General features: G+C 36.7%; 1 protein-coding gene across 1 annotated transcript; it reads right to left on the minus strand.

Moving 5' to 3' along the window:
• Positions 1–389: 389 nt before the first annotated feature.
• LOC130053545 (uncharacterized) lies at positions 390–11660 on the minus strand. The gene is made up of 5 exons (XM_056160885.1): positions 11593–11660; positions 9037–9266; positions 5237–5767; positions 894–992; positions 390–780 (listed from the first exon to the last, which is right to left on the minus strand). The coding sequence occupies exons 1-4, from the start codon at positions 11658–11660 to the stop codon at positions 988–990; spliced, it is 834 nt and encodes a 277-aa protein (XP_056016860.1). The 3' UTR covers positions 390–780; positions 894–987.
• Positions 11661–11909: the final 249 nt, after the last annotated feature.

Below are 11909 nucleotides of genomic sequence, written 5' to 3' on the forward strand. Positions count from 1 at the left end.
CAAATGTTTAGGATTATTAAGTTGTTACAGATTCCACATTGTAAAGTCATCATATACTTATCAAAGCTTCGACACACACAAGGTAGTGGACAGTTATCAATACAAAAGAATTCTCTTTTCATGAAAATTCTTAAAATGACATATGATCTATACCTAAAATAGTGTTGTGGTTAGTTCAAAGTACATGTATATTGTTATGTGTCATTGCACTTAAGAAATTTAGTCGAAACTAGCTTAATGAAGCTGTTTGAAATAGCTTTATAAAACTATATAGCTAAATATAGAGATTGTGCTGGGCCTGATAGATATAGCAATGCAGAGGAAATCCGTCATATGCATCAAAAGTTTGAAAAAGGTGAATTGACTTAAATATAAATAAAATCATGAAAACTCATACATTCACAGTTTTAATATGAATTACTTCATGTATTTAAAAATAAGTTTTAAAAAAATATACATGTATGTACAGTGAACAGTATTTTTAACAAATACATGAATTATAATTTCAGCATTATTATTATTATTATTATTTTTTTTTTTTTTTTTTTTTTTTTTTTTTTTTTTTTTACATCTTTGCTTCTCAAATTGACAAAAGTCTATTATCAATATTGTGGCATCCCTCCTCTTTTTCAGGTATATGGGAACAGGATCATTTTCCATGCCTTTCACTTGAGGTCTTCAGTTTCATCATTAATCATCTGAATGTCGGTATGCCAAACTCTCATGATGTCATGCCATTACTGGATATTCCTTAACACTGGTTTATTTAAGCCACACTACCTATAACATTGCCAAAATATTAGACTGAAATTTTCAAATACACAAGATTTGAAGCAGCAAAAGAAAAGAATTACATATGTATAACACACAAAAAAGAAGAAATTAATTCTCACCTGGCTGATATGAACTTTTTACTCCTTTTTAGCTCCCTTTCACTGCATACCAGCCAATAACTAGCAGTCATTATATGCAGATCAGCCATTGTTATCAACCTGTGTATATATATGTTGAATGAAATATGAATGAAAATTGTTGTTCTTTGTTATTCTTTTTAAAATATATATATACTCAATAGTATATTTCCTTACACAGTACTGAATCAAAGGGGTAGGAGAGCAAATACATAATATATAACCTGGCTCATGTTCAGCTGGTTCCATTCTTGTATATAAGTGGTTTGAGTGGAAATGTACATATCTGATGTACATGTACATGCAAAGTACCTTGATTGCACAGGCAATATGCATCACTTGTGTTCGAATTTACTATTAAAGAGTACCCCAAGCGATGCATATTGCCTGTGCTTGATTGGTATTAAAAGTTGGAGAAAAGATCAATGTTCTTTGATATAATTCAAAATTTTGCAGTGAATGAACCATCGGTATGGAGCTTGAATAAATCATCATGAAAATTCTAGTATAGATCCGTAGGGATATATTATCTGGTGTTCTCATATTTCATTTAATTGGCAGATATATATACCCCCCCCCCCCCCCCCCCCCCCCCCCCCTCTCACTCCCTTGTGAAATTGCTTCGTAATTTTTATGAGCCTGAACCATAAGTTCATAATTGAAATTCTCTATTTAATGTCACATGAACACCGTTGTAAAATACATACACTGCTCAGATGTGGATGAGGGTACAAGTATACCTATTCTTAAGATTGACAAGATTTTGCACAGTCTATATTACATTTTTAAGAGTCAGTACAAACCTCTTGGTTTTCCTAAAAGTTAATATAAGGAAACTGGCTAGAACAATGATGTTTCTTTGTTGGTTCAGCTTTCACGGAATGTAATAATCGCACTCAATTTCGGCTGCTCGTGGTTTTCTACACAAATGACGCCATCGTTTCCTCTGCGTGAACGCTTTTCCCGGGTTTGGGAAAAGGTAAACTTTGACATCTTCCCAAGTAAATATATATCCCTTGCTATCCTTTATCTGATTTGCGACAGTTTGTGCCACAAAATCTATATTTTGTCAAAAACAATTTTGTTACCAGTGTAAACAAAATTAACCGGAAGTACCCCAGTGGAACATTTTGCTCATATCACGTGACCGGCGTGGCTAAATACGAAAAATCCCGGGTGTCCCGGAGGAACTCGAAACACGGCTAATAGCTTAATATCTATATGGAGCCGCTAAAAATATTACATGTAGATGAACTGACCCATTATGGTATTAAATTCATCTAAATATTAAAGATGCTGCACACAATGCAGAAATGATAGAATCAATTGTAACTGGTTGTTCAGATAGCAAGGGGTACAAGTAAGGTTATGACTAGATGGTATCCCTCAAAAGCAGGTGACCCACGAGTTACTTGCCCCTGATCATAGATAGAAAGATAAGTCGTACGTCGAATAATTTCGTAAAGAAATGTGTTTACGATAAAGAAGGCAAAGAAAATTGTTGGGCGTACGACTTATCTTTCTATCTATGATCAGGGGCAAGTAACTCGTGGGTCACCTGCTTTTGAGGGATACCATCTAGTCATAACCAGTAATCGAAGGTGTGGGCATTTTATCGTCTTGACCAATCAGTTGCATCCAACTTCAACTGAATGTACCCACTGTACCTTATGTAATTCTTACATTCATTTTCCATATACGATTTGTATTGTACCCTTTTTGTAACTTTTGTACTAAAGATATATAGAGCATGTAACCTTAGGTACAAATTAAAAGTATCGCCTAAAAATGGAGTCCTTATTTCTTGCCATATATGAAAAATATCAAGTTAGTTTAAAACTTTCAAGAAAAAATCAGTTGACAAATATTTCCCTCTATTTGAGAAAGATGCAGAAAATTTGAAATGGTCACGGCATGTATGGTTAACTTTCGTTTCATTGGCGTATAGCGGCTGATGTATACTCGGTGCTGGCCATAGCTGAGAGTTTAGATCTTAAAGGAATAGGGTCTAAGATATTGGTGAAATTTTGCATGTTCCGAAAAGGTGGCGAAAACGATCATAATTAGAAAATCACGAAAAGTTCTTCGGAATGTTTACAAACACATTGGATACGATAGTAATTACAGAATAATTCCCTGTTCTCATTTGCCTAAACTGGTATCCTGTTGACTTCGCATCTGTAGCCTCCAATCAGCGGGGTACCAGTTTAATATATTGTCTTCCAGACAAAATTTTTATAAAGGGCTAAAACGTCAAATTGACTTCAGTTTCAAAGCGCTGCAGTTATAGATAACTCATAATTAATACTACAAATTTGGGGGGGGGGGGGTGAGTTCTTCTTGCAAAATATTGTGATGTCATTTTTTAGATAAAAGATATTCTTTGGGTTTAAATCACAACTCTGTTTACGTCAGCTGCTTTCTCTTAACTGGTCCCCTATTGTGACAGCTCCCAAGACCAGTTAACGTAAACCCGGGACAGGGGACATGTTGAAAATGGATTAAAAGCAAGTAAGCGTTGATTTCCTTGTGACAGTTTTGTGCATTACTGCTAAATGTTTGAAAACAAGTTGTCTATTGCGTAAATCCAGGCACATCTGAGTCGAAACGTCGGTCGAAGCATAAACCGTCACCGACTCCGGCATTTACACGTTTTCCAGAATCAAAATATGAATGCTTGCGAAGAGAAGTCGATGAAGGCTATGCCTTTAAACTTCTCTAAAGAGAATAGATAAAAGATAGATCTTCGCTAGCCAAGGGTGACGCTCCATGCACAGTGTTTCTCATTTCACACCGTGGAGCGTCATATCCTTGGCTAACGAAGATGGTGTCGGATGGGTACAGATAAAAGTTCAGAAAATACAAAACATTTAATTTGACAATCAAACATACATTGTATTTGCAAGAGAAAAAGAAAATTTATTTGATTGTTGGTTGAGATCTAATAGGATTAATACAAATTTCAGAAACTTCCGTCAATCCATCATAGTAGAAGAGTTTATGGAGTGTGTTATCAAGATTTGAGAACACATTTAGAAGATATGAACCCTTGAAACCGCAGTTATTTCAGATACTTGCTCTCTATCATAAGGAGAACTTTTTGGCAAAATCTCAAACTAATAGTTTATTGAAAAGTTCAATCTTAGATAAAAAGAATGCTTTAAAATTTCAGTCTTCCCTTCCCTCAAGTCCCTAGTCTCTACCCCACATTGGCACTACGTCCGATCTAAGGTCGGGAGGTTCTGAAGGTTTAATAGTGTAGGATCGTTTCCTACTTGTACTTATTGTAAGAAAAAAGTGTATCTGATTAGTGAATATTTTGAGCTTAAGGAGGAATGCTACACCAGAGAAATTTGATGTGGAAAATGGTGGATATATACAATAATAATTCGAAATCAAAAACTTTCAAATTTACTTCATTTAGTTTTTTAAAAAAATTAGTATAGAAAATAGTCCGAAAAAAAATTGAAAACTCCTGCTGGTCTCGAATTCGCGATCTGCAATTCACCAGTCGACATGATAACCCATTGGGCTACTAAACCATGCAATCAAATTTAAAAGGAAAAGACAAACATTGTTGTTATTTACATTTTCATTCATGTCGACGCTCCTGATGTTCAGGGTTCAAAGTCCAGTTTTCTGAATTCTGCGGAGGATTATAAACCCTTTTTGTTCCCAGGATTTTTTTCCCCCACTCAACGGCTCAAGTGAAGTTAAACCTTTTCAGATTTTGAGAGATACTGGTGCTTCACAGACTTTGTTGTTGGAGAATGTGTTGCCTTTGTCTGAGCAGACTCCTACTGGTGGATCAGTTTTATTACAAGGTGTTGAACTAGGCGTAATCTGGAATCAGATTTAATTACTGGACCAGTTATAATAGGTAATCGACGTACTGTTTCCTGTTCAAGGCGATTCCTTGTTGCTAGGCAACGATTTAGCTGTTGGCAAAGTTGTACCAGATCTCATAATGAGTGAGAACATCACTTCCAATGTCGCGTCCTATGACGGAGTCAATGACTTATATCTAGCCTACACTGCTATCAGATCTATGACCGAAAGAAAGAAATCGAGGCTATCAATCGCACCATCAACCTTGAAGCTTAAAGTAGGATAGTGAGTAGTGAACAAGGTTTATGGTACCCACGCTCCAAGCATCGTATTACGTCACCAAAACTAAGCGATATAATATAGAAGTTGGGACCCTAAATATCCGGAAAGCGAAATACGAAAGACTACCATTGTGCACTTAGCCACATATTTAGCAGAATACACACCGTCAATGTAATATAATCAATGTAAATTTTGATTAAACAAAATACACTTACCTGTAACACTGTGGCTTGTGTTAGGGTAGAAGGCCTGAAGAAATTCTATGAAATCTTCATACTTCTTCCCCTCCAGCACGAGATGGTTGGCGTCTTTCTCCTTGAAATCCGATTCCAGCATTGCACGCAACACGGGGGAGTGAGATTTCAGCACAGCTTTGTTCAAGTGAATACTTCTGCCCTCTACTTGCAGTTCTATATCAGTCGGTGGAAAGTCGGGGTCATATTCAAACTCTTCTGATTCTATGTCAGTCGGTGGAAAGTCGGGGTCATATTCAAACTCTTCTGATTCTATGTCAGTCGGTGGAAAGTCGGGGTCATATTTAAACTCTTCTGATTCTATATCAGTCGGTGGAAAGTCGGGGTCATATTCAAACTCTTCTGATTCTATGTCAGTCGGTGGAAAGTCGGGGTCATATTCAAACTCTTCTGATTCTATGTCAGTCGGTGGAAAGTCGGGGTCATATTCAAACTCTTCTGATTCTATGTCAGTCGGTGGAAAGTCGGGGTCATATTCAGACTCTTCTGATTCTATGTCAGTCGATACAGTTGGTTGTGAGTTGGTTGCGTAAATTTAACCTCCCTGGAGACTCCATTTTCAGTATTGTTTCTGAGAATCTGCAAGCCTTTACAGGTGGAATTTATTACTCGTGATCATGGATTTAAACCATTCATGATGAAATTTTTAAAAATCCATTTTGAGAATACCACGTCAAATAGATCGATAGAAATTTCTATTGGTACTATACGTAAATGGTCATTGCATATTGTACAAATGGGCATTTTAATGGTACATAAAACATTAGTGTATAGACAAATAGTGATGTGAACATATAAATGTACATGTATATATTTCAGCATATGCATTGTGAACTAATATACTCCACAATATATAAAGTTAAAATAGTCCTTGTATTGACAACATTTTTGTTCTTATTGCCAGTTTTTTAAGTTTGCCAACATCGTTACAATTAAACCACCTTTGGATACAGTATCCGATATACGCTTCTTTATTTTGCAATGTACATGTTGTAAGGAAAACGTTTGTTTGGAAGTCTTTCTTCAAGTCATACAATATTGGGCACTCCAGTATAAAATGCATTTCATTCACAGCAGATTTACAATTACAAAGTTGTACAAACCTTTCTGATCTATTTAGATCCATATGCCTACCTTCTTTAATGAGAACGATATGAAGAGAACATCTGATTGAAGACATGATATGTTTGCGATGGTAATCAAGGCAAGATAAATAATGTCCACAGAATATTTTTTGAGCAACACATAAAATGAACATTTAGGCGAATTAGGAGTTTGATCACTTCCAGTTTGGTAAGCACTATCACTTACCCTTTCTTTAAACATTTGAAGGAAGATATCAACATAATTGGATCATTATATATCCACACTTCGCCAAATCCATATCTATAAAGTACAGATTTTTATACATGACGTTAAGCGCCCACTGTTCACACTGATATTGCTCCAAGCATTGGCGGGGAAGTTTCCATGGTTCCAATCTCTTAATCTAATCCAGTGTGTCACTGGCTTAGACATATACTTAGTGTAGAGGCAATCTCCCACATTCACTTCTTACCATAATATTGGTTGCTTTCTTAAGGACCGCCCCATTTAATCGCCTCTTACGACAAACAAGGGGTACTGAGGACCTACTCTAACCCATCTCCTCACGCAACGGTATTAGGTGTGGGCAAGATGAAACTGCAAAAACCGAGGTCACAGCAGGTGTGGCACGATAAAGAGCCCACCCTTCTCTAATAACATAGGCCTAAATTTTGCAGCCCTTCACCGACAATGGTGATACATGTATCTCCATATGAGTGAGAAAATCTCGAAAGGGACGTTAAACAGTATAAAACCAACCAACCACACCTAATACTCATTTGCAAAAGTCATTGTGTACTGCTTCGATTTTTTCCTTGACCTCTAGACCCCATATTTTGGCTCTGTAACTAGGGATAGGGAGTACTACACTGTCAAAGAGTTTGAAACAGACTGAAGGTTCACGGTTACCCACTATTTTTAAGCTAAGTTTAATTAAATTCCTTGCTTTTCGTGCTTGCTGTGAGAGAGACTTGCAACACTGGGACCACAGAAGTCGGTACGAAAAAAGGACACCAAGGTATATATAGTAAGACTGCGCATCCAGCCGATTTCCATTGAGGGTTCAACGCTCATTTGCCGCTATAGCGCCTCCTTGTTTAAAACAACAACCTTTGATTTCTCCATGTTTATTGTCAGATCCCTATTGACAGAGAACTCCTGGAGAATATGCAATTTTGTCTGTAGGCCTCTCACAGTGTTTGATATTAAAAGATTATCCGCGAAAAATAACGCTGATATCTCAGGTAATTCACTTGAGATTGATATTTGCCCCGTTCCCCTGTGTTATGAAAGACAGTTATGAGTTCACTAATACACATAGAGCCATGGACTTAATATGCATCCTTGTCTAACACCAGTTTCACACGAGAAGTTTTTCGCTTTAGATCCAACTTTGATACAGCTCTGTACACTTTGATATATATTTTACAATATTTATCATTCTCCCATGTATTCCTCTTTGTATAGGGGTGTAGAACAGCTTATGTCTATTTTTAAAAAGGCTTTGGAGAAATCAATAAATTCACAATATACTTCTTTATATTTTTTTCTAATGTATTTTTGTATAGTACTCTGAAGAGTAAATATTTTATCTATGATCGAGTAACCTTCTCTAAATCCAGACTATTCCCCTGGTATCATGTGGAGGTTTTCAGCCCACATAGTCAATCTTTTGTTCAGCACGGACTTATTTTTTAAGTAGAGGTATAATTATACTTTAAGTCCATGGATCTGGGAAATACCCAGTTTCAAACATAGTATTAAACAGCTTACATAGGACATCCTAGGTGCTTTGTAAGGAGAGATTATAGAATTATTTATAGAACTCATCTGGTATTCATCCATGACTGGACTTTTGTTCTTCCTTCGGTATACATGTTTAACTGTGTCTTTTTTCTCTTCTTGTGTAATTTCAGAGTTTAGTATATCATTAATTGTCATCCTCTGTTTCCGACCTGTCACAGTTCTGTGTACGTCGTAATAAGAATTCCTGAACTTGTTATCATTGGTGTTCAAAGGGCCATGGACATGATTTGAGCTGGAAATTTTTCAAATTTTATTTTTCTATTTTCAATGTTTAAAAGACTTCGCTAAGGTATTTCTAATGTTCATAAAAAATTTGAATATCATTTGTCTAAGTTCATGGAAAATACATAGCTCACAATTCATTGTTATGTAAACAAGGCACTGCTTTTGTTTACATATGAGCTATAGTTTACATATGAGTTAAATATACCAGAAAAAGTTCGTTTAAAGCAGATTTTTCAATTTGCAAATTAATTCTGGACACAATTTAATACTTTCTAGTGTTTTGCACATCTCATTTTGTTTTAAACATGCTATTTTCTATCAAACAATCTATATTTAAACAAAAGCATGGCACGAGCCTTGTTTACATAACAAAGAATTGTGATTGCTGTATCTCACTTGTAACTCAAAAACTGGTATTTAAATTTTGGTTGACCATTAGAAATACGTTAGTTAAGCACTGTAAACAATAAATATGGAAAAATAAAATTTTCAGCTCAACCGTGTCCATGCCCCTTTAAAGTTTCAGGATTTAGTAGCTTCTGGAAATACTAAGTAGTCTGTACACTCTGACGGCGATGTCGAGACTTGTCTTCTGTTTCTGGTAACTGGCTGTACACTCTGGTGGCGATGTCGACGAGACTTGCCTTCTGTTATTTGGCTGTACACTCTGGTGGTGATGTCGAGACTTGTCTTCTGTTTCTGGTAACTGGCTGTCCACTCTGATGGTGATGTCGAGACTTGTCTTCTGTTATTTGGTAACTGTCCACTCTGGTGGCGATGTCGAGACTTGTCTTCTGTTATTTGGTAACTGGTTGTCCACTCTGGTGGCGATGTCGAGACTTGTCTTCTGTTATTTGGTAACTGGTTGTCCACTCTGGTGGCGATGTCGAGACTTGTCTTCTGTTATTTGGTAACTGTCCACTCTGACGGCGATGTCGAGACTTGTCTTCTGTTATTTGGTAACTGGTATGCTCGTATCTTTTTGACTATTTTCCAGAATTCGTTCGAATATTTTACACTGTCAGAGACTACATTGTGATGCTTTCCTGTACAGTTTTCTTTTTCCTTGCACAAGTTTTTTTTATTTCCATCTAGACATGGAGATACATGTATGTTTCAACACGAAAAGCTCTGAATCTATTCAAGAGTTTGCATTTTTCATGGATTCACATACCGGTAAAATCGGACTGCATTTTCTGTTTGTTTTTCTTTTCTTTTTTACTTCAACTTATTGAATAGAAAGCCAAAAACATATTTGCAGTGTATATACGTTTGTACACGTAGTGCTAGCTTTAAAAAAAATTCTTCCACCTGTCCTAAACCCAGATATCTCTTCTACCTGTCCAAAACCAGCCAACGTACTTACATAATTAAAAGAAATGTCTCTGAATACCCAACCCATACAAAGGTCAAGATAGTAAAAACATTTTATGTTATACATGTATAGGAATATGATACTTGGCATTTTGAAATTTTTAATTTAATTCATCTATATGATATGAAATGACAATCACTAAATATCATTATAAGATTAGAATGGAGAGAGGAGGAGAGAAAGAAGAACAGAAAGCAACGGGAGTGAAATAGCTACATGTATGAGTCACGAGTTCAGGAGCCTTTTGTAGATTTCTGTAACAAGAAAGCTTTTACAGAACTTCATTATAATGTTTTGACCAATGTAGGGGATATTTACTTTTCTTAGTTTTATAATGAATGCTGTGGATTGCACACTTCTATCTATGGGTATTAAAACACTAACAAAAGGTTGATCAGAGAGACGAACCTTTAGTCGGTGGCCTAGTGGTTAGGCCGTCAGACTCTCGACCGAAACGTACTGGGTTCGAGTCCTGGCCGCGGCAGGACCGACATTGTGTCCTTGAGAAAGGCACTTTACATGAATTTCCTCACTCCACCCAAGTGTAAAAGGGGTACCTGGCTGCAGACAGTGGAAGATATTGTTAGAATGTTAGTGCTCTAGCGCCTGTAACGACAGCTTGCACTGTATGCTTCTCAGGAAGGTGAGAAAGTTCTAGATTGATATAAGGTCTGCCGGGGTAATAATGTATTGTAAAGCGCTTTGAACAGCTGAAAAAAGCGCTATATAAAACCAATCATCATCATTATTATTATTTTAGTACCTTAGGAGGTATATACTTGTCAATACATTCTTTAAAAGTTGATGTAAACCTTGTCTGTTTACTTCTTTTATATTGTCTGAACTGAATACTAACAACATGAATTAAACTGTAGAAATAGACTCATTTTATTTGTTTAATTACATCACCTTACACTTGCATGTATATGTTGCTTAGGATAATTCGGAGTAATTTTAAGCCTCTACGGGGAAATAAGTATTATACATCTTGGCGTTTTAGCTAACACATTTTCAAATCTTGTAACATTGTTATATATAGTCAGTGAAAGATCAATACATGTTCCTTCATTTGTAGACAAAAAATAAATTAAAAATGTTGTCCCTTACAGAACAGTGGAGAGGAATTTACAGGTACCAATATGCAATACAATTTTTGCTCTAACCGCAAACTTTAAGCAAGTTCTTCTAGATAATTGTTCAAGTCATCGATCTGTGTTTTAAGCTATTCAGTTTCTATAGTAAGACCATCAATCTTGTTCAGTAGGCTTTCAGAGATGAAATCTTGAATGTACTCTTGGTTAAGATCGTATCTACCTCTTCCTTTGCGGATTGTTTGTCACTAAGTATTTAAAGCTTCAGTGAGCTCGATCAGATTCGGTGACATACTATCAGAGCTGTAAAAAAAATTATTTCAATTTCCTCCATTACAGGACCGGAAAACATTAACATAAAGCATTTTGGTGTCCTGTTGAACGAGAAATTTAACGGATATAGTACATGTCATGTCATCACTGACTGGTTGTTGGTTTCACGTCCTTTTGATATTTTTCACTCATATTGAGACGTTTTTAGTTGTAGGTGAAGTTACTATGTTTAGCGCTTACGGCAGTAGCTGTGAGGGTTCTTTAACGTGCCAACGCTGGCAGCGACACCAGGGAGCTCTGTTTTGAACGTCAAATCCGAAGACCTGTGATTGCCGAGAGTTTGGCGAAGGAGCAATCACTACCTACATTTACGTCTCAGGTTTGACGCAGCCATGAAACGAGCGGGGCTCGAACTCACGACCTCCCGGTTACAAAACACAATTACTGCGACTGAGTTATACCCAGTCACCCACAGCGGACACAGCCCAACCACAGGCACCTGACCCCCCTCTGATACCCCGTTTTTCATGTGCAAAACGAAACTGATAAGAAATATTTCCTGGAAATTAGTGGATATACTATATTCAGGGGCGGATCCAGGAATTGCGGTTACTGGGGGCGCCATGCACTTTGTGAGACAGGGGTCTGGGGCGAAGCCCTGGTGGGGGCCAGGGAGGCAAAGCTCCCGGAAGCTCCTGGATTTTACAGATTTTATAAGGCTTGAAATATGTCCCCTATTTAAGTCATTGGTACTATTTTCTATCATTTTTAATAAGGT

This window comes from Ostrea edulis, chromosome 3 (genome assembly GCF_947568905.1).
Source record: "Ostrea edulis chromosome 3, xbOstEdul1.1, whole genome shotgun sequence".
Taxonomy (NCBI): domain Eukaryota; kingdom Metazoa; phylum Mollusca; class Bivalvia; order Ostreida; family Ostreidae; genus Ostrea; species Ostrea edulis.